The sequence below is a fragment of the Protomyctophum bolini genome, assembly GCF_963924005.1.
Source record: "Protomyctophum bolini genome assembly, chromosome: 6".
Lineage (NCBI taxonomy): Eukaryota > Metazoa > Chordata > Actinopteri > Myctophiformes > Myctophidae > Protomyctophum > Protomyctophum bolini.
The window spans coordinates 42,292,528-42,316,057 of NC_137867.1; the positions used below are offsets into that span (position 1 = coordinate 42,292,528).

General features: G+C 42.4%; 2 protein-coding genes across 2 annotated transcripts; one reads left to right on the plus strand and one right to left on the minus strand.

Moving 5' to 3' along the window:
• derl3 (derlin 3) lies at positions 1-5,414 on the plus strand. The gene is made up of 7 exons (XM_080765919.1): positions 1-148; positions 586-651; positions 765-838; positions 1,717-1,810; positions 2,789-2,984; positions 3,769-3,859; positions 5,054-5,414. The coding sequence occupies exons 1-7, from the start codon at positions 59-61 to the stop codon at positions 5,148-5,150; spliced, it is 708 nt and encodes a 235-aa protein (XP_080622045.1). The 5' UTR covers positions 1-58; the 3' UTR covers positions 5,151-5,414.
• Positions 5,330-23,530, minus strand: smarcb1a (SWI/SNF related BAF chromatin remodeling complex subunit B1a). Its single transcript, XM_080765918.1, has 10 exons — positions 23,431-23,530; positions 22,635-22,746; positions 22,342-22,471; positions 21,422-21,559; positions 21,171-21,298; positions 19,591-19,760; positions 18,695-18,885; positions 16,536-16,667; positions 13,066-15,099; positions 5,330-5,461 (listed from the first exon to the last, which is right to left on the minus strand). The coding sequence occupies exons 1-9, from the start codon at positions 23,512-23,514 to the stop codon at positions 15,060-15,062; spliced, it is 1,125 nt and encodes a 374-aa protein (XP_080622044.1). The 5' UTR covers positions 23,515-23,530; the 3' UTR covers positions 5,330-5,461; positions 13,066-15,059.

Below are 23,530 nucleotides of genomic sequence, written 5' to 3' on the forward strand. Positions count from 1 at the left end.
CCTCCTCCGGTACATTACAGAGTAATATGGCACAGTGCAGACACAGAGCAGCAGTGCCATGGCCAACAGCTTCACCCAAGAATACTTTCAGATCCCTGTGGTGACCAGAGCCTACACCACAGCATGCGTCCTGACTACAGCTGCGGTGGTAAGATTATGGATTATCATATGATCGATGGATCATGATGAAGCTCATAAAATATGACGAACCAACAACAACAACAAAAAAAAAAAACATGGAGTTTAATCATGGAGAGGCAGCTTCATGTTTGTGTTCAGGTCAGAATGGTCCTCCACCACGACACCAGCCAGTGCTGCTGACGTGCAGGGCAGGCAGCGATCAGCTGATTTATGTTGACTGGTGGTGGTGGTGGAAGTACCGAACGTTTGGGCTTTTTAAGGCCACATATGTTTTCGGGTTTTTAATTGTATTGAATTAGCATTTGCAGAAATGCAAAGATAAATAAATCATAAGAAACGTGCGTGTGTGTGTGTGTGTGTGTTGGATTGATGTGATGTCATGACATGTCAACATTGCGGAGACAAGTTCAAGCTGTGTTTGTTTGTTTTTCTCCCCCAATCCAGCAACTTGAGCTGATCACGCCTTTCCAGCTTTACTTTAACCCAGACCTGATTGTTAAGCGGTACCAGGTAAGCGATATCACTCACCTACTAATGTTAACGATCACCCCTTCCTTTTAATGCTGTTTATACTATTATAATAAATAATAACGTCCCTCACTCACCCTGTCTTTCTTTTGTAGATATGGCGCCTCGTCACCAACTTCCTGTTCTTCGGATCCCTTGGATTCAGTTTCCTCTTCAACATCATCTTTCTGTATCCTTATCACTGTATGGCCTTGCTTTATTTATTCTTTTATATCCTATCAACAAACAACAAACCTTATCATCAAATCTTTTAGTCTTTCTTAATGCAATGTTCATTTTGCTAGAAAAGTCTATAGTCTATTTAAAATAACACACCATTATTTTATTTTAAGTCTTAGTCCTATTTAGTCTTCTGAAATTGTTTAGTCTATAAAGTCGACTGATTATCAAAAACCTTAGTCTTTTACTTTAGTCTTAGTCAACAAAATGTACTGTAGTGCGTACGGCCTTGCCCTGTATCAACTTGACATAGCACTAGCTGATGAAATGCAGAACAGCATACCCAAAAAGTGTTGTTTTTGGCAGCAGATTTTAGTTTTAGTCATTAGTCTCTTGAATAGTTTTCACTTAGTTTAGTCACATTTTAGTCACCTGGAATGTTTTAGCGTTAGTCTAGTTTTAGTCGACTAAAATTATTTTTTGATGCCATCGTAATGACTTTTTACACTTTGCTGAAAATAGCCGATCTACAAGCCCACGTGTCGCAGTGCAACTAATTGTAAAATGACTTATACTGGATCTCTTGTCCACTAGTCCCTTCCTAACATTTTAGTCTAGTTTGCATTTGTTGACAATTGTCAGTATATTTAGTCTTAGTCATCATAGCTTAGTTTTTATTTAGTTTCCATTTAGTTTTCGTCAGTGGAAAAAGGTAGTCGACGAACATTTTTCGTCTTAGTTTTAGTCGACGAAAACACTCGTCCACCACTATATTATCCATCTGTAAACAACATTCTGTATACAGTATCTTATAAAGTATCATCATAACATGCTTCATAATATCAGTTTGTTTTGTCGTGGTCTTTCTTTAACAAAAACCTAAACAAGTTATCGATATTGCCGGATGCTGGAAGAAGGCTCTTTCCGGGGGAGAACGGCTGACTTTATATTCATGTTCCTGTTTGGAGGCTTCCTGATGACTGTATCCTTTTATATTAAAAACCCATTTAGGCCTGACGTCGAGAAAAAGAAACAATCACACCTGTGTGAAGTGAGTGGTGCAACTCCTTGTGGGGGTTCCGGGGGGGGGGGGGGAGGGGGGAGTTCCAGACCCACAGGAACGCACCCAGGGTGCCGGCCCGGTTCCGGTTTACCATATTAACCCTAGCGACACGCACCCCTATTTTGTGCACGTCTTGGCTAACGTTTTCAGTTAAAAAAAAATATGGTTGAAAAGGCAGCTACAGGGCTGCTGCCTGTTTGATTGTGATGATGCTAAGCTCTTCCACTGCATAAACCCTTGTACACATTCCACAATCATGACACCATGTCGGACCTTTCACATGCACTGTCTGTGCCTGTTGGGAATTATTGGACAGTGTGTGTTCTTTTTTTTTAAGGGATGTTGCATCATAGATGCCACTAATATTTGTACTTTACTTTGGGACTATTTCTACTGTACCCGTTACCGGTCAAAGAGGTCTCTCAAGTATTCTATCTATCTTGTATTTGTTTTTACTGAGGTTAAGGTTAGTAAGTTTAGGTTTAGGCATAGTTTAACTGGGGTCACATTTAGGAATATGGTTAGGCTTAGGCATAGTTTAACTGACGTCATGTTTCGGAATATTATGGTTAGGTTTAGGCATAGTTTAAATGAGGTTACATTTAGGAACACCTAGTGGATTTGACCCGGGCGGAGTGTTTTTGGGGGCAAGCCTTATTGTATTCGTTGACAGACTCCACTCTTGGGTGCAGTACTTTGGTTTAGACTACTAAGACTAGTCATTGGTTAGACCATGAGTCATTAGTCCTACAACTACAACCTACCTCAAACCCTCACCCTAAACCTAACCTCCCACGGGGCAGCACACCTAAACCTAACCTTCTTAACCCATGTCTAAACTAAGTATGCACCCCTCCACTCTTTGCTTATTGCATTTAACCCAGAGCTCTCCACCAGCTGTTCGGTCTGTTTGCCAACCTGTTCTTCCTGGGCCAGGCGTTCACCATCATGCTGGTGTACGTGTGGAGCCGACGCCACCCGTTCATACGCATGAACTTCTTCGGCCTGCTGAACTTCCAGGCTCCGTTTCTCCCCTGGGTGCTCATGGGCTTCTCGCTGCTGCTAGGAAACTCCATCGTCGTTGACCTTCTAGGTCAGTGGTTCCCAAACTTTTTCATGTCAAGGACCCCCAAATTGACACTAATTAGCCCCGTGGACATGCCAGGGACCCCCGTAAGAGAAGGTTTTTACAGCTCTAGCAGGGATTATCAACCAGTTTAATTTCAAGGGAGCCCCAGTTTGACATGCATTAGTCTACGGACCCCCATTTAATGGCATTTCTATATCTGGGACCCCAATTTATATTGTAAAATCAATGTTAATTTAACTCTGAGAGTGTACAAATAGAACCAAATGGACCTGTTGGGTTCCATTTGTACACTCTCAGTTAGTCCTACAGTCCATTTGGTTCCAAACTATCATTTACCTGGCGACCCCCTGGAACTCCATCAAGGACCCCTGGTCCACTTTGGGAACCACTGTTCTAGGTTAGACACAGGCAGCCACCAATACAAATAATCTTACAGTATGTACAGGGCTGTCACGATTACAAATTAGTTGGCGATTAATTGTCTTACAAATAATTGTGAAAAGTTGTAAGCTTGTAGATCTGCCATTTCCGCTTTTTAAAATTTTGGCGATGATACAAAATTAATGGCGATTAGACGATTATGTAACAATTGTGACAGCCTTAATCTTCTGGTTGATTTATACTGCGTTGCACGCCCACCGAAAATAGCAGATCAACAAGCTTGTAGATCTGCTATTTCTTTTGCATATCTCCACAGAGACCTGATGCGTAAGAAATATAACTCATGTTTTATACTTATTTCTGTGGTGTCAGTATAGTATTACCGATATGCTCCTTTCCTTTCCAGGTATTGGAGTTGGTCACATGTATTACTTTCTCGAGGATGTTTTTCCAAACCAGCCAGGAGGGAGGAAGCTACTGGCAACACCAGAACTGCTGTAAGTATCAAAAATAAATCCATTCTACTTTCATTGGCAATAAACGCTTAACAACCCAGTAAGAACAGACGGAGCCATAGTCGAGGACCTGCCTTTTATAAGGCAACCAAACTGAGCTTATACTGTACTTATCACCCCGATCGCCCAGGACGAAGTTCACCGTCCTTTGAATTAGTAACGCCCAGGACGAAGATTTATGATATCAAAACCGATCGGTCCGTCGGTAAAAGTGCTCCGCTACTATAAATCGCCGGGCGCTATGATTTAATGGATTAAATAACCCCGGGCGTTAACAGCAAGGCTATCAAAGACCACTATGTGTGATATCATCAAGGTCCATTATTTGTTCAGCATTTGAGGCACAGACCATTGATGTTTGTACCATAGGAGTTAACAGGCAAACGTTGATCAAAGTAACACTTTTTTTCCCCTACATTCTAATTGTGTAGACTTCTTGTAAATTAAGTAATGCAGATGTTTAACAATAATTGAACTATTGAGAGCGTATGAAACCAAATGGGCCCATTTTGTTTTCCTTTAGACGAGAACAGCGTTTTGGGGAAGGGAAAAACTCCTTCCAGAGTGGAAATCTTTGAAAATGTCTCCCATGTAAACGGGTAAAACTTGTGACACCATGGCTCACGTCTAGGCATGTAACGATTCACTCAACTCACGATTCGTATCACAATACGAGGTTCACGATACGATTTTTCAAACATTTCCAGAAAAAATTGTTTTAATTTTTTTTATATAATTTATCTTCCCAAGCTTTTTTCACATTTTTTTTATATAACTACATTGCAAAATAAGTAGCATTACTTTTGACAGAGCAGAAACATAATTGCCTTCCTTGATGAGCTTCAACGACCATCATCACCTGGGCACAGCTCCCCTCTACAGTGCTCTACTACTGAAAGTGACTCATTTCTCTCCAAAAGCACTTGAATATGATGGAATATGACTAAAGCTTTTATTTTATTTCAATAAATCGATTCATATAGTCGGGATTAATATCGACATAGTTACATGCCTACTCGCGTCGGTTGACAACGCATGTGTTTTATTACATTGATGCAGAGCCGTAGGCGAAATTTGGGAGTTCCTAAAATGAGCAAGCGCTCCCTCAGTTTGGGCTGACGTAAAAGTAACATTTCCCTCCAGTCAACATCATTGTTCAGCGCTTGTGTCTTTTAGGCGGCTGATATTTGACCATCCAGCAGAGGATCCCGACTACTCCCCTCTCCCCGAAGAGCTGCCGCAGAACCAGGAGGAGCAGCAGCCTGACCAATAGCATGTGACGGGTCAAGACCAACTGACCAATAGCATGTGACGGGTCAAGACCAACTGACCAATAGCATGCCCCTTACGTGCCAGGGTCAAGATCCTTTACGTACCAGAAGTGATGAACGGGTCAAGACCAACTGAAAGCCAAAAAGGACAATGCGATGCGTGTCTTAACCACATTTTCAATTGTGTGAACACTACAATTACATCTTTCATTGTAGATAAATCAGTCTTTTCTTTTTCGGTTTTACTTAAAGATGGAGTGCCATGACTTTTGTACATTGTTTTTTTTATGTGTCTTTTATGGGGTTAACATTACTCTAATAGACAACCAGGTGATCTGTATGTGTCTATGGGGTTAATATCCTGCTACCCTAATAGACAGGGGTGCATGAGCACCTGGCCGTTCATTCGTGCTCTATCTCCGACCAAGCCACACTTCCACCACACATCTCTCTATGCAAAATAAAACCTGCACACTCCCACAAAAGACATAGACTACATTGCATTCGCCAAAAATGTCTTCTTTACTGTTTAAATATTACTTTTCTGAAACACGCTATTCTTGCTCAACCTCAACAGCCTACGTCAGAATCGTCATGTTGGCGTCTACTACGCCAACTACGTTCACTTAATGGGGCCAGTCCTTCACAGTGACACACGCGTTACATCAACCACGCGACCGGGATGGTTTCTACCTCTCAATGTCGTGCCTACTCTACACTGCCATCCCAAGTCCCCTCCCCCTTTCACTGCTCCTGTGTGTGACCTGTGAACTACTCTCTGACTGCACTGTGGCTTGATTTATATGTGCGAGGTGGAAATGTAATGCACATAAATTAATTATAGGTCCAGCAAGCAAATCATGATTGTCTGTTTGTGCTCAATAGGTCACCATCACATTCCGATTTTAGGTGTTGTGTTTTTTATGACATTTATTTTGGCCAGTAGTTTCATATCTATCCTTTTCCCTTTCACCAACACAGACCATGCTAACGGTGTTAGCGCGTTAGCATCACACAGCTTACAGCGTCAGTGTTGCATGAATACTTTCAACCATGACAATGCCGACTACTTTTGCTACACACACTTCCCAAGGATTATGGAGATGTCTTTATTTATTTTTTAAGGTTGAGAAATGAAATAATTATGGTCGTTTCTAATCTCAGCATTTCACAAGAGAAAGACGTGGATGCCTTTCGCTGCTGTTGCCATGTCTCATAGAAACAAGTAAATAGGTCTATAAAAATAATCCCAAAACAAGCGCATATAACAGGGGTCTGTAACCTATTTTAAATGAAGTGCCATGTTTTCATTTTCTAGATAGTCAGTCAGCCACAAGCTCACATCACAACAATAATCCATGTAATAATCACAATAACAATACTAATAATAATAATCATAATAATAATAATAATAACAATAAACTTCTTTGTAAACTCACTCATTTACAAACAAGCTCACATCAGAACAATAATGCATGTAATAATCCTGCTACCCTAATAGACAGGGGTACATGAGCACCTGGCCGTTCATTCGTGCTCTATCTCCGACCAAGCCACACTTCCACCACACATCTCTCTATGCAAAATAAAACCTGCACACTCCCACAAAAGACATAGACTACATTGCATTCGCCAAAAATGTCTTCTTTACTGTTTAAATATTACTTTTCTGAAACACGCTATTCTTGCTCAACCTCAACAGCCTACGTCAGAATCGTCATGTTGGCGTCTACTACGCCAACTACGTTCACTTAATGGGGCCAGTCCTTCACAGTGACACACGCGTTAGATGAACCACGCGACCGGGATGGTTTCTACCCCTCAATGTCGTGCCTACTCTACACTGCCATCCCAAGTCCCCTCCCCCTTTCACTGCTCCTGTGTGTGACCTGTGAACTACTCTCTGACTGCACTGTGGCTTGATTTATATGTGCGAGGTTGAAATGTAATGCACATAAATTAATTATAGGTCCAGCAAGCAAATCATGATTGTCTGTTTGTGCTCAATAGGTCACCATCACATTCCGATTTTAGGTGTTGTGTTTTCTATGACATTTATTTGGGCCAGTAGTTTCATATCTATCCTTTTTCCGACCAACACAGAACATGCTAACGGTGTTAGCGCGTTAGCATCCATCTTGCTTTTGATTTATATGTGCGAGGTGGAAATGTAATGCACATAAATTAATTATAGGTCCAGCAAGCAAATCATGATTGTCTGTTTGTGCTCAATAGGTCACCATCACATTCCGATTTTAGGTGTTGTGTTTTGTATGACACTTTGGCCAGTAGTTTCATATCTATCCTTTTTCCTTTGACCAACACAGACCATGCTAACGGTGTTAGCGCGTTAGCATCACACAGCTTACAGCGTCAGTGTTGCATGAATACTTTCAACCATGACAATGCCGACTACTTTTGCTACACACACTTCCCAAGGATTATGGAGATGTCTTTATTTATTTTTTAAGGTTGAGAAATGAAATAATTATGGTCGTTTCTAATCTCAGCATTTCACAAGAGACAGACGTGGATGCCTTTCGCTGCGCTGTTGGCGTTGCCATGTCTCATAGAAACAAGTAAATAGGTCTTTAAAAAGAATCCCAAAACAAGCGCATATAACAGGGGTCTGTAACCTATTTTAAATGAAGTGCCATGTTTTTATTTTCTAGATAGTGAGTCAGCCACAAGCTCACATCACAACAATAATCCATGTAATAATCACAATAACAATACTAATAATAATAATCATAATAATCCTGCTACCCTAATAGACAGGGGTACATAAGCACATGGCCGTTTATCCAACAGCTTTCTCCGACCCAACCACACTTTCACCACACATCTCTATATGCAAAATAAATTCGGCACACTCCCAGAATACATATAGGCTACATTTCATTGAAAGAAATGTCTTAATTACTGAATAAATATTACTTTTGTCAACCACGCCATTGTTGCTCAACATCACCAGCCTACGTCAGAATCGTCATGTTGGCGTCTACTACGTTCACTTATTGGGGCCAGTCCTTCACAGTGACACACGCGTTAGATGAACCACGCGACCGGGATGGTTTCTACCCCTCAATGTCGTGCATTTGCTGCGCCCTTCTAATGCTGCGCCACGCCTACTCTATACTGCTCCATGCGACTCGAACAGCGTCAGCAGCAGCAGCTCCGAGCCTCCGTCAGAAAGGCTGCCCACAGCACTGCACAGCCCCACACCCAAATGAATCGAATGAATGAATAAGGCGCTTATATCGCTATTGCTCAGTGGATGGGACATTTACATTAAAAGCAATCGGATGGACGCGTGGATAACGGCATGGTTGTGTGCAATCGGAGGGAAAGCTTCCATAATCCATATAGCTTCCATGCTAGCTGCTTCAGACACAGGGGAGGGGAGGGAGAAATAGTGCGAAATAGCGCTTATGCAACAATTACCCTAAAACACAAACACCTCAACTCGATGTCATTGTGAATAAGAATTTCGAGCGAAATAATAATTTTTGGAAGGACACTTTCACCCAGTATGAAGCTAAATGTGGAAGCCGTGTGTGTCACACCAAAACGGCTGACCTATAGAATCCTGTAACCAGCCTCTCGCACTGCCTGCGAGTTGGCTCCGTCTAAGGCTCCGTCTTATGAGCAAATTTAGAACTTCCGGTCTGACAGCTAGCAGATTTAAGACATCCGGTTGCTTTCAGAATAAAATAAGATTATTTAATTCGTTAATTAAATAATTTTTACATTACATTATTAGTATTATTATTACATTACAGTTATTGTAAAGACACACATTATGTTTCTGTGTAAAAATAAGTAATTAAATAACATAAAAAAGTTATCTAAATGGATAAATGCTATTCACTGGAGTGCATGGACTTTATAAAGTGGACACTGGACAAAAGACGGCTCCGCCAGGCAACTATCTGGACATACCCACGCGTTTGGGAAGATGTCCTCTACCACCCCACAGTCTCCGCTAAGCGGGAGAGGTGTAAAATTCACAGCAGCAGAGCTTCTACTGGGGTCAATGCAAAAAAATGTACCGTTTCCGGACCCAGAATGGACACTGGACAAAGAGGCCTCCGCGAGGCAACTATCTGGACATACCCACGCGTCCGGGGAGATGTCCTCTACCACCCCACAGTCTCCGCTAAGCGGGAGAGGTGTAAAATTCAGAGCAGCAGACCTTCTATTGGGGTCAACACTCAAAAAAGTGCCGTTTCCAGACCCAGAATGGACACTGGACAAAGAGGCCTCCGCGAGGCAACTATCTGGACATACCCACGCGTCCGGGGAGATGTCCTCTACCACCCCACAGTCTCCGCTAAGCGAGAGAGGTGTAAAATTCAGAGCAGCAGAGCTTCTACTGGGGTCAATGCAAAATAAATTACCGTTTCCGGACCCAGACTGGACACTGGACAAAAGACGGCTCCGCGAGGCAACTATCTGGACATACCCACGCGTCCGGGGAGATGTCCTCTACCACCCCACAGTCTCCGCTAAGCGGGAGAGGTGTAAAATTCAGAGCAGCAGACCTTCTATTGGGGTCAACACTCAAAAAAGTGCCGTTTCCAGACCCAGAATGGACACTGGACAAAGAGGCCTCCGCGAGGCAACTATCTGGACATACCCACGCGTCCGGGGAGATGTCCTCTACCACCCCACAGTCTCCGCTAAGCGAGTAAATGGGTGCTTATATTTCTATGTGAAATGTGGTGATGCTGGCATCACAATAGATGCCAGCATCACGCTGCCTCCGTCTAATAAGCACATTTACAACTTCCTGTTTGGAAACCGAAACAGATGCTTCTGACATTTGCCTGTGCGTGCTTAATCGTTGTACTTCTGAACACATTTCCCAAATCTCAGTGATTTATCCACACATCGCTCTGTGTGTGTGTGTGTGTGTGTGTGTGTGTGTGTGTGTGTGTGTGTGTGTCGCGTCGCCCTCCAGCTGCAATTGCGAGTGTGCGCTGTGTGCAGGGCACACTACTGAGTTTAAAACCACAGCTGAAACATGAAGTGGAGTCTGTCAATTCCCGCAATTTCCTTCTTCCCATATTGCGCTGCAACGACACTAGGATTGAGCCCCCCGAAGGGGGGCGAAATTCTAGTAATAACAATAATAATAATAATCATTATAAGAAAAACAACAATAACAACACTAACAACAGTACAGTACAGTACAGTAAAGACGTACAGTAAAGTACAGTACAGAGGACAACATTACAGTACAGTGCAATACTAAGGAGTGCAGTACAGTATTATAATAATTTATAACCCATCCGTTACTACATGTGCAGGGCACACTACTGAGTTTAGACTTTTTATGCAGGGCCTGGGAAATAAGGCAGAATCTTTTGTTTGTGTAAAAAAAAAAGGGAATATCAACAAAACATATCTGTTTATTGTACACAATGCAATATTGAATGCAATGATATGGTGTGTCCTGTAAGCCCATGTGGGCTGGGCGCCTTTGGTGCATGACACAAAAATAAAGAAATCTATCTATCTATCTATTCAGGCCCATCCTGCTACCCTAATAGACAGGGGTACATAAGCACATGGCCGTTTATCCAACAGCTTTCTCCGACCAAACCACACTTTTACCAGACATCTCTATATGCTAAATAAATTCGCCACACTCCCAGAAAACATATAGACTACATTGCATTCGCCAAAAATGTCTTATTTACTGTTTAAATATTACTTTTCTCAAACACGCTATTCTTGCTCAACCTCTACAGCCTACGTCAGAATCGTCATGTTGGCGTCTACTACGCCAACTACGTTCACTTAATGGGGCCAGTCCTTCACAGTGACACACGCGTTAGATCAACCACGCGACCGGGATGGTTTCTACCCCTCAATGTCGTATTTGCTGCGCCCTTCTAATGCTGCGCCACGCCTACTCTATACTGCTCCATAGACAGCGACTCGAAGTCGAACAGCAGCAGCAGCTCGCCTCCGTCACAATTTAAAGCCCACAGCACTGCACAGCCCCACACCCAAATGAATCGAATTAATGAATAAGGCGCTTATATCGCTTTTGCTCAGTGGATGGGACATTTACATTAAAAGCTATCGGATGGACGCGTGGACAACGGCATGGTTGTGTGCACTCGGAGGGAAAGGTTCCATATAGCTTCCATGCTAGCTGCTTCAGACACAGGGGAGGGGAGTGAGATGGCCCGCCTCACGGGACTCCAGTGCGAAATAGCGCTTATGCAACAATTACCCTAAAAACAACACCACAACTCAATGTCATTGTGAATAAGAATTTCGAGCAAAAAAAATATTTTTGGAAGGACACTTTCAACCAGTATGAAGCTAAATGTGGAAGCCGTGTGTGTCACACCAAAACGGGTGACCTATATAATCCTGTCACGCCGTGCATTCTGTGCTTGCGTGCGCATTTCCCAAATCTCAGTCATTTATCCACACATCGCTCTCTGTGTGTGTGTGTGTGTGTGTGTGTGTGTGTGTGTGTGTGTGTCGCGTCGCCCTCCAGCTGCAATTGCGAGTGTGCGCTTTGGCAGACTTTTTATGCAGGGCGTGGGAAATAAGGCAGAATGTTTTGTTTGTGTAAAAACAAAAAAGGGAATATCAACAAAACATATCTGTTTATTGTACACAATGCAATATTCAATGCAATGATATGGTGTGTCCTGTAAGCCCAATTAGCCCATGTGGGCTGGGCGCCTTTGGTGCATGACACAAAAATAAAGAAATCTATCTATCTATCTATTCAGGCCCATTCAATTAATCTATCACTACATTAGTTGCCTGTTCAAAACTAAACTACACTTTATGAAATCATTGTTGCAGCCTACAATTTACAATTTACAATTTAGGCATTTAGCAGACGCTCTTAATCCAGAGCGACTTACATTAAGCAAGAACAAAAAAGCATGGGTATACATCACATAAAAACATTTATCATGAAACATGCGTAAGCTAAGAAAGTAACAGTGGAATATCTATAATGAAACTATACATATAAGCTATACATCTATACTACTATGCTATACATATGTACTATGACGTGCTATGACAATAGCACATACAATGCACTTATGCTGTCTACATAACATGCTATAAGACTGTATCAAATGCTATCTAAGTCTACAGAATTGCTATCTAAGGGGGTGGGGTAAGTGCTATGGGCCATGATGGAGTCTGAAAAGGTGGGTTTTCAGACTACGGCGGAAGATTGGGAGTGATGCTGCAGTTCTGACTGCAATGGGAAGTGCATTCCACAGTTTTGGAGCCAGAAGGGAGAAGAGTTTGGGACGTGTGGAGTGTTGTCCCGGCGTTTTTAGTGAGGGTACTTCCAGCTTCCCTGCGTTGGCTGATCTGAGTGAGCGGGAGGGTTTGTAGGGTTCGATCATACTTGCAAGATATGGGGGAGCCATACCTTTGGTTGCTTTGAATGCCAGCATCAGAGTTTTGTATTCTGTGCGGGCAGCGACCGGGAGCCAGTGGAGGGAACGGAGCAGGGGGGAGACATGTGAGAATTTTGGCTGGTTGAAGACCAAGCGAGCTGCGGCATTTTGGATCAGCTGGAGAGGTTTAAGTGCACAAAAGGACACTACACACATATATTCAGGCCCATTCAGAACACATTTCCCAAATCTCTGATTTATCCACACATCTGTGTGTGTGTGTGTGTGTGTGTGTGTGTGTGTGTGTGTGTGTGTGTGTGTGTGTGTGTGGGCGTGTGTGTGTGTCGCGTCGCCCTCCAGCTGCAATTGCGAGTGTGCGCTGTGTGCAGGGCACACTACTGAGTTTAAAAACACAGCTGAAACATGAAGTGGAGTCTGTCAACTCCTGCAATTTCCTTCTTCCCATATTGCGCTGCAACGACACTGGGATGAGCCCGCCGAAGGCGGGCGAAATTCTAGTTACTCTAATAGACCCCCAGGTGTGGTTAGAATATTCAAATATGTCTTCCCTGTGTATTTTTGAGTCAAAAGGCCCAGTCGAAATACACCACTTTTTGTGACATCACCCCTCCCCATTTATCATACAACAGCAGCTGTGTGGTGAGGCTTAAGTTCAGGTGGATGGTGAAAACCAGGTATACTGGTGGGGGTGGCCACATTTTTTAACCCATTTAGGCCCGAGCGTGAAATTAAAAAAAAAAAAATCTAAATCCTGACAGTTTTCTGAAATACCCGTTTATATATCAGTGGTCAATATTTCATGTCGAGGACCCCAATCTGAAAATATGTTGTTCCAGGGACGCCCCCAGAAGCTAAAAACGTTCTGAAAGAATATATATATATTCAAAGATTTGAGCCACATTTTCACGATTTTTCAAAAATAGCAGATACGAGCTTGTAGATCTGCTATTTTTCAATAGCTAAAGTAGAACAGAATGCTTAAAAGTTCAAACAAGGGTTCCCGCACTTAACACTGTACACTTTTTTTTTAAATCTTCCTAGTATAATCAATACCTGATGATCATGTTTTAGGAGGGGGGGAAATCACGGCACTCCATCTAGACTAGCATTTGTGTTAATCATCCAGTTTGTTTGTGGAGCGAGTCCAAATGACCGATCTCTTCATTGCTGTGGTTGTGGTCAATACAAGGCTCTGGCACTACTGCAGCAGGACTCATTGGCTAAAATGTGCCGACGACCCCAGAATCCCATGGGTCGGTCTCTCTCTGTGGCTGCCATGGAATCCATGCACAGTCTGCACTTTCACCTACAGTATGTAGTGCCTTTGTGGGTGAAAACCTGGCGTAAAATGGAAATCGCTAAGTTAGCACAACAAGCAAAGCAACAGAGTGAGTTGTCCGGTGTTTCCAACAGCAAAACACGCGTCATGATGACATGGCTGCAGTGCGTCATTATTAAATTATAACAAGGGGGAAAAAATCCATTAAGGTCAATCACCTTTTTATTTTGTAAGAATTATTCAAAATGTACAAAAAAAAAAAAGACAAACGAATACAACATAATATATTATCTGAGACTGGCTGTGTGTGTGTGTGTGGGGGGGGGGGATAATTTGTTACTACTGTAGTAGGATTTGGCCAAAAGAAACGATATTAAAAAATAAACATGTAAAAGGAGGGACTCTACTATGGTCGGGATCCTTTAGGACAATTCCAATTCCTTAATGGTTCCCTTTAACTATCCCAGGGGGTTCCAAATGGACTAACTGTACTACTACTGACGGACCCCTTTTCCACCGGTTCAGAACCACCAGGGGGTTCCAAATGGACTGTAACTGTTAACTGTACTGACGGAGCCCTTTTCCACCGGCTGGGAACCGGTTCAGTTCAGAACCAGTTTTTAGTCCATGAGCCAGACCTCCAAAATTGGAATGTTAATTATGATTTGATTGGGCAAAACCATAGCTAAATTAAATTGTTATCACCATGACACTTCCCCAATTGATTACTTACACGAAGACAATGATTTATTGTATTACAAATTTAACATTTTTGTTAACCATGAAAAAGCTACTACTGTGGAAGGGTTATCATGTATTAATTTACTGTATTGATCCTATAAACAATTTAATTTAGGTCTAGTTTTTCCTAGTCCTATGAGCTCTGGCTCATGGACTAAGAACCAAAAATAACTGAACCGGTTCCCATTGGGAACCAACCGGTGGAAAGGGGGTCACAGTGTGATAAAAAGGAAAGAAAAAAACGGTTCCAAATGCAATGGAACCAATTCCGGTTCTTCAATCTCGGACGCTAGATTCTACTGACTGACTGACTGACTGCGTAGCAGGCGATCAAAGAGCACCTGCTCAGGACGACGAATAGCTGAAGGAATGTCTCTCGTTGCGGCTGCAAAAGAAAAATCACGGCAGCTTCATACCGTCGTCAGGATGGCCACGATTATTACTGTACAGACGCCGACGTCACTCGTTAGTATGGACTACCATGCAGGTGCTGTGTTCGCCAGTCGTCTCATTCGCCTGAAAGCAAAGCAAAACGCAACCAGAAATGAATGGCGATATGGAAAAATAGAATATCACAATATTATTTCAAGCTGTAATACCAACCACATTTTCATGCAGTTTTTATGGTTATTAATCAAGTTACTTAACAGTACAACCACCTACAGTACAAGGTAACAAAAACTAAAAGAAAAAGGAGTAAAGGTCACCACACACCCAGTGTTTTTCGGATTTTTTGCTGTTTCTCCATCGTTTTTTTCTGAAAAACGCGTCCAGTGTGCAACCACCTTTACAGAACATTTAGACAAATACTTGTTTTTTGGCGAACAAAACAGTCGTTCTACAGTCAGTATAAATTAAGGTATACATTTCAACGGTGCTCTGATCAATAGACCACCGATTCTTCACTCCAAATGACTCGATCGGTGATCGGCAATTTCACCCCATCTGGAGTAACCGATCTTTTATACCATTTAGTGGTATAAAAGTCATATCAGATATATAGTATAATTTTGCATCTTTGTGACAGGCGTAACATTCTCCCCTTCCTCCACACACAGGAACAGTTTTGACATATAATAATTTTGGAAATATTCAAAATGTAACCCTTACACACAAGAACGGTATCGGCCGATCGTGAGAAAACCAATCGGTGATCGGGATCGCTCCCAAAAAACCTGATTGAAGTTTTATTATTATATCCAGATTGTACAATCATGCTTCTAAATGTATTGACCAGTGGTGGAAAAAGTACTCAGATGTTTTACTTAAGTAAAAGTATCAATACCAAGACATTTCAAGTAGAAGTCTGGAATTCCAAATTGACGAGTAAAAGTACAAACGTATTGGCATCAAAATGTACCAAGAATAGAAAGTACTCAGTCATTATGCAGAATATCCCATCCCACAAGTTTTCAAAAGGTATAAAAAAAAATCTTTTGAAAATAGCAGATCTGACAAGATCATCCATTTTCAAACGGCCGAAATATAATATACAGTAAGGGTTGAAGTGGTTAATGTATAGTATGTTTTGTAATAATATTCATTCTACAAAGTAACTGGTAAGTAAAGTTTGCAAATAAATGGAATGGAGTAAGAGTACAGTATTTGGATCTGAGATGTAGTAGTGGAATAGAAGTAACGGGAACCCGTTTTGGTGTTAGCACTATGTTGTGCTTTAGCTATTGAAAAATAGCAGATCTACAAGCTCATAGCGCGCCACCGAGTGGCGCGCTATGAGCTTGTAGGTCTGCTATTTTTTGAAAAATCGAAGAACGACTGACATTTTTAGAATCTGACCTCGGGTCAGAATGGGTTAAATCAGACCAGTGTGTGTCCAGTGGAAACCTCGCATGAATCTGATCTCAGGTCAGAATGGGTTAAAGTAAAGTACAAATTCCTCAAAATGGTAAATGTACTTTGTTACTTTCCACCACTGAAAGAAAGATGCTCACCTGGTGTTCCTGTCCTGGTCTCTGATCTTCTTCTCCATCTCTGCATCTGTTAGAGTCTCCAGTAGGGGGCACCACTGGTCAGCGTCACCCGTGTTTCTGATGGCTATCTCCACTGTGGGAAGGGGATTCTCACTGCCGACCGCACGCACACGCACGTGCACACACACGCATGCACAAAACAAAGCAACCTTATCAGACAAACGTTCTACCTGCATCCCAGCAGTTTGAAGTCATAAACCAGTGGGTTTTATTTTATATTTTTTATGGAGGGATAGACAGTACGCTGACAGGAAATGGGGAGAGATATGGGCAGCACACTGCCAGACTGGATTACCAGCCACGGTGTCTGGACCACTGAGCCACGGTCCAGGTCAACCTTTGTTATTTTAACTTAATCTACAGTCCCATAAGAGGGACCCCCGGACCCCACTTTGAGAACCACTGTCTTACACGATGGTTACATTTTTCATAAGTGCCCTCTCTCCCGCATGACAACTTGCACCATAATAAGCAACATTTGATTTAATGATTACAGGCACAGAAAATGTACACAGAAAACACTTTTCAACCTAACTTGCATTAGTCATGGCTAATGCAAGCCAGTACACGCTCCAGAGACCACATTACACCCGTCCTCCACGACCTACACTGGCTCCCGTCAAACAAAGAATTCACTACAAAATCCTGCTCACCACCTGCAAAGCTCTCAATAACCTGGCTCCCCCCTACCTCTCCGATCTTCTCGAACCATATGTCCCCCTCCGCCCCCTCAGGTCCAGTGAAGCCAACCTCCTGAAGGTCCGCAAGGCCAAGTACCGTACCTGGGGGGACAGGGCCTTCTACGTTTCAGCCCCCAACCTCTGGAATGAACTCCCCAACCATCTCAGAGTTGCTCCCTCTCAACTCTCATTCAAAACCTCACTCAAAACCCACCTCTTCAGGATAGCTTTCCCTAGCTGATGTCCCCCCTTCCCTCGTTTATCCTTTTATCTTTTTAACCTTGTACTGTTGTATCCGTTTTGCTTTGTTTTTTTCCTGAATAAAGTCTGGTCCTAGTGTTCTTATGTAAAGCGCTTTGGGTATTTAGAAAAGCTCTATATAAATTTGAGCTTTTATTATTATGGTGGTGGCATGTATTGACACTGTTCTCTGCAACTGTGTACTCAACTGTAGCAGTGTGGTTTACTTACAACACTCAGGACCATTTTCCACCGTGGTTGAACCGGTTCCATTCTTTTTCCTGCCTAATTTTGAACCAAATTAATTGGTTCAGAGCTCTACAAGTTTGTTCAGAACTGGAACCAAAACATAGACAACATTGCCCTAATGTGGGCTAAGTGGGTGTGTCACTAATACTAACTTCAGGTTGGAAGATGCAGGTGTGATATATACATCAATAATAAAGTAAACCATCATAAAAAGTAAGGAACAGAACCAGTTCTAGAACCAAAGACATATCAATGAGTGATGAGATACTTTTGTGGCTGCAGAAAGCACAACGAACCAAAGATACATGGATAGACTTTTCATTGATCCCAGCATGAACACATTAGGGATTGGCCAAATTACAATGATGGAAGTCATTTTGAAATGGCTTTGACGCATTTATACCTGAGGACGCATCCGTCTCGCCTTAGCTTTTAAGCACTTTAAACCTTTATTTTATACTTTAGCTGTTGGACAAATAGAGAAAATGTGTGCAAATCTTTGAATATATATTATTTCAACACAAACAGTTTCAACTCAAATATTTGAACGACATATTTTCAGATGGGGGTCGGTGGCCAAATTCTGGGGGCCCTTGACATGAAATAGTTTGAGAACCACTGACATAGAAACATAGGTTTTTCAGAATTAGAAGACATTTGTAGAATCTGTTCCCAGGTCTAAATGTGTTATGACGCATGTGCGTACAGTTTTTTTTTTTAAGATATTTTTTGCGGCTTACGCCTTTTATAGTTTTTTTTTGAAGGGACAGACAGTAGGCTGACAGGAAACGGGAGAGAGATGGGGGAAGACATGCAGTAAAGGCCGTGTCGGGCTCAGGAGTCGAACCCGCGGCACACTGCGACTGGATTACCAGTCGGGTGCCCAGGCGGTTACGCCACCGCTTGGGCTGCAGTACATGTTTCTTGCGTATGGTGGTCTGTATGTGTTACCTGAAAGCATACGTCCTCTGGTGCCAGCTCAGCTGTCCTCGGATGCTGTATGCGATGGTGGTGACGAACTCTCCGCCCAGGCCCAACTCGGAGCAAAGCTTTAGGGCAAACTTCTCCGGAGAGTTCTCCCTCTCAGACATGTCCCACTCAAACTGGTCCACCAGCGAGATGTTCCCCACGTGGATGTTCAACTTAAAACAGAGAGAAAAACTGATAAAACTAACAAATAAAAAAAGGATAAATAATCGACTACTTAACTAATATTTCTAATAGCCGTATAGGTGTCCTGTCCACGGAAAGAAGTAATGCAATTAATTAATTAATAGGCTAATCGCGATAATTTGAGATAATCGCAAAAAATATATAATTTACATAATCGTTTCCATGTTGAACAATGTTCATACATTTTCAAAGATATTCCCAAAATATCTGATCTACGCGTGTATGTGTTTGTGGTGCGTTGCAAGCTTGTAGATCAGCTATTTCCATTAATTAAATATTTTAATGTATGAAAAGTATTAAATATGTTAGTAATTTCTGTGTGTTCTTGTCCTATGCCCTATGTGCAACTTTTGATTACGAAGCCTAAAAGGCAAAACAGAAATAAACCTTTGCGTCCATATGTTCAATGTCATAATAAACAATTAAATTGTTAATCACAATTATTTGTGTGACTATTAATTGTCAACTTAAAATTTGTCGTAGTGACAGCCCATTGCATTGTGTGTACACAGTGTACACTGAACTCATCTTCGCAGCACTCTGCAGCTGGCGGGAAAGAAGAGGGGCAATCCGAGCACTCACAAAGGTAAAAAAAAAAGGAGTATAGAAACATCGTCAGGTCTAAATGGGTTAAACAGCTGACCACAGACCAGATAGGCTTTCATTTTCCTCACCTTGATTATGACCCTCTGGTCCGCCGTCTCCTCCAACAGGACGTTGTCGGCGGGATAGGACTCCATCTGCTGTCGGATGGCCGAGGCGATGGCGGGGACGAAGGCCAGCGGGTTGAGGTCCAGGTCGTCACACAGGATCTCGGCGAACATCTCAGGGGTCATCAGTTTCTCTGTGGATACACATCAAGCATCAATTAGCCCTTCGCCAAGTCCAACCCCAACCCGTCCTTGTCCAATAGGCACGTTAGAAGCCTATTGAGACGCATGTAAAATGACGGGATTTCTCCGTTTCAGGAGCAAGAGCTTCAAAATGTCTTCTAAATCTAGTCAACCGGGCCTGCAGTAGGCTATGCACTGGACACATGTCTTCTAAATCTAGTCAACCGGGCCTGCAGTAGGCTATGCACTGGACACATGTCTTCTAAATCTAGTCAACCGGGCCTGCAGTAGGCTATGCACTGGACACATGTCTTCTAAATCTAGTCAACCGGGCCTGCAGTAGGCTATGCACTGGACACACGTCTTCTAAATCTAGTCAACCGGGCCTGCAGTAGGCTATGCACTGGACACATGTCTTCTAAATCTAGTCAACCGGGCCTGCAGTAGGCTATGCACTGGACACATGTCTTCTAAATCTAGTCAACCAGGCCTGCAGTAGGCTATGCACTGGACACACGTCTTCTAAATCTAGTCAACCGGGCCTGCAGTAGGCTATGCACTGGACACATGTCTTCTAAATCTAGTCAACCGGGCCTGCAGTAGGCTATGCACTGGACACATGTCTTCTAAATATAGTCAACTGGGCCTGCAGTAGGCTATGCACTGGACACATGTCTTCTAAATATAGTCAACTGGGCCTGCAGTAGGCTATGCACTGGACACATGTCTTCTAAATCTAGTCAACCGGGCCTGCAGTAGGCTATGCACTGGACAAATGTTGCAAGACGAGGAGTTCTCATGTTGCACGGTAAGACTACGGTCATTAGTGTTATTGCCATCACCTGAGTGGGTCAGTCGTGTAACTTTGTTAAGCTTTGTGTGTGTGTTCAACAACAAAGCCATGCAAAATAACACTGACAGCTATGAGGTGACCAAAGCCTGCCCTGGCATAGCAACGGTTGCTAAACTATATGGATTTGGATCACTTTTTGGGGTGGGGTTTAGCCCATTTTGAGCGGGAACCCCTGTTGGTGTTTTAAGCATCATGTTACACTTTAGCTATTGAAAAATAGCAGATCTACAAGCTCATGAACTTGTAGGTCTGCTATTTTCGAAAAAGCTTGAAAATGTGGCGCAAATCATTGAATATAAATTCTTTCAAAGTGAATGTTTTCAACTCAAATCTTTGCTTCCGAGGGGTTCCTGGAATAACATATTTTCAGCCAATTACATATAATTTTTGGGATCCTTGACATGAAATATTGAGCACCACTGATATAGACATTTTTTTAATTTCGACATCAGGCCTAAATGGGTTAGTGAAGGGCTCATTTCTCTGTGGATACACAAACATCTCAACTAAGGGTCATCAGTTTCTCTACAGACATATTCCAGAACAATCATGAATGAGGCTCTCTAACCGTTCATATTCCAGGTGAAAGCATCGCGGAGCTTCTGTCCTTCTATCTCCATGTCCAGACGGATGGGAACCAGCACTTCAGACTGAGTGGCGTTCTCGTGAATCACGGCCGGATCGTGGTCATCGAAACTAAACGCCACCACAAACAACAACAACAACAACAACCACACACAGCATTAATTAACCCATTTAGGCCTGACGTCGAAATGTCTTTTCTTTTTCTCATTCTGCCAGTTGTTTGATCTTACTTACCACAGGGGGAACGTCCTCTTCTTGTCCCGGCCCAGTCGGCCACGGTTGATGGTCGTGGAGCAGGGGACGGCGTCCAGATGGTGAGAACTGTTTGGCAACGTGGGAACCCACTGGCTGTTCCTCTTGCCTTTCTGCTCCCTGTTGAGGGGAACGGATCCAGACAGTCCTTAGTGTACACAGTGTGACGTCGAAATAAATAAAAAACGTTCGCTCTGAAAGAATATAATATTCAAAGATTTGTGCCTAAAAAATAGCAGACCTACAAGCTCGTAGCGCGCCACTCGGTGGCGCACTATGAGCTTGTAGATCTGCTAAATGCTTAGTTAAAACACCAAAAGGGGTTCCCGTCCAGAATGGGTTCATGTTCACCAGCCAACATTAACCCATTTAGACCTGAGGACACCTTATAGCTTTTAACCACTTTCACCATTCCAACACTTTAGCTATTGAAAAATAGCAGATCTACAAGCTTATAGGTACAGTATGAGCTTGTTTTTAACTCAAATTTCTTTGCTTCTTTCTTAGAACGAATTATTTCCATATGGGAGTCAGCGGAAGATTCCATATAATTTTTTTGGGGTCCTTGACATGAAATAGTTTGAGAAACACTGATACAGAAACGTTTTTTCAGAAAACTGAGTAGCCTATTTATAAGACATTTGTAGAATCAGTTCTCAGGTCTAAAAGGGCTAAGGTTTCTGATTAGAAATACTTTATTATCACCAGGCAACATTTCTGGTAAAAAAGTAGCCTGGCCCAGCCTGTATGATTTCTGGTCTAGAGGGGCGACGCGTGTTGCCGGTCGAAAACAGGCGGTTGTTCACCGATTTGAGCATTACTACTACATAATATTTTATATCTCATATATCTGTACAATAGGCCGGCCAATACAAAGAATCCCTGCTTCAGAGATACTGTACCTGAGGTAGGCAGGTGGCTCCGTGCTGATGGAGATAGCTTTGTACTTTTCATCGTTCCCTTCAAAGATCTCTTCTACTTCTGAGGCTTTTAGCAGGGTCACGCTGGTAGCCAGAGTAGTGTAGCCATGATCTAAAAAATATATATATATATATACCAAGGAAAAATAAATCAGAGACAGTAATGTGGACGATACAAAACCAGGTTTCGGACAATGAATAAGGTGTTGGGCCAGTCCACCAACAGAACAGCCTCAATATCATTAGCATCGGGTAATGTAACGTTCTCCACTGACCGTGTGATCCTTCCACTATCTTCTTGCGCTCCTCTAGCGACGCCAGCTTCCTCCATAGCGACGGGTACCTCTTGTACAGCGAGCCTCTGAACATACGGACATAATTTCCAACCTGACGATACATAAAGTCACAGGTCAGTTCAGCTAAACAAATAGTCCGTCACATATTAATCATTGCCTATTCATATCTTTTAGGGCCTAATAGATAATGAACTATAATAAGAACATAATTTAATGTATGCCGATTGCCAACTTTATTTACGATTGGGTTGGGGATCTTTCAAACATTATTACCAAGGAAGGGTGAATGATAACTCTCATGAATGTATTGTAAACACAACTGGAGTGTTATAAATGGAACATGATGCATTATGCATACAACGACCAACATGTCATATCATTTCCATTGTTGAGAAATTATTAACACGTTTTCCGAAAATAGCAGATCTATATACATACATCAGCTATTTCTAAGTGTATATAATTATTACATTTCAATAATGTATTTGTAAATAAAATGCATCATTTGGCATATATGCCCTGTGCAATGTTTGATAATAATTTATTCATAATGTTGAAATGTTCAAATGCCCAAAAACACAATTAAATACATTTGTAAATCGTGACAGCCCTACTTAAATCACAAACAATGAATGAGCCCTTTAGCTTTTAGCATAGCAGTGTAATTAGCTTGTTGGCTAGCGACCCGGCGGGGCAAACGACCAAATAATTAAATATAGGGCGCAATAGCGACTCTAAAAGTACAGTATTTGGTTTACGTGGATGAAACACCGACCTCCGATCCGATCATATAAAAATCTCCATCGTCCTCTAGCTGAAACTTGACAGGTTTTTGTCCAAACGTCTTGCTAAGCGCCATGATGGAACCCTTCAAT

Excerpts from the sequence above, each read along its gene's own strand:
- derl3 (XM_080765919.1), top strand. The coding sequence starts at position 59 with ATGGCCAACAGCTTCACCCAAGAATACTTTCAGATCCCTGTGGTGACC. Across the intron at positions 2,985-3,768 it reads CATCGTCGTTGACCTTCTAG|GTATTGGAGTTGGTCACATG; the intron begins GTCAGTGGTTCC and ends TTTCCTTTCCAG. Across the intron at positions 3,860-5,053 it reads CTGGCAACACCAGAACTGCT|GCGGCTGATATTTGACCATC; the intron begins GTAAGTATCAAA and ends TGTGTCTTTTAG.
- smarcb1a (XM_080765918.1), bottom strand. The coding sequence starts at position 23,514 with ATGGCGCTTAGCAAGACGTTTGGACAAAAACCTGTCAAGTTTCAGCTA. Across the intron at positions 22,747-23,430 it reads TTTATATGATCGGATCGGAG|GTTGGAAATTATGTCCGTAT; the intron begins GTCGGTGTTTCA and ends ATGTATCGTCAG. Across the intron at positions 19,761-21,170 it reads TTTCACCTGGAATATGAACG|AGAAACTGATGACCCCTGAG; the intron begins GTTAGAGAGCCT and ends GTGTATCCACAG.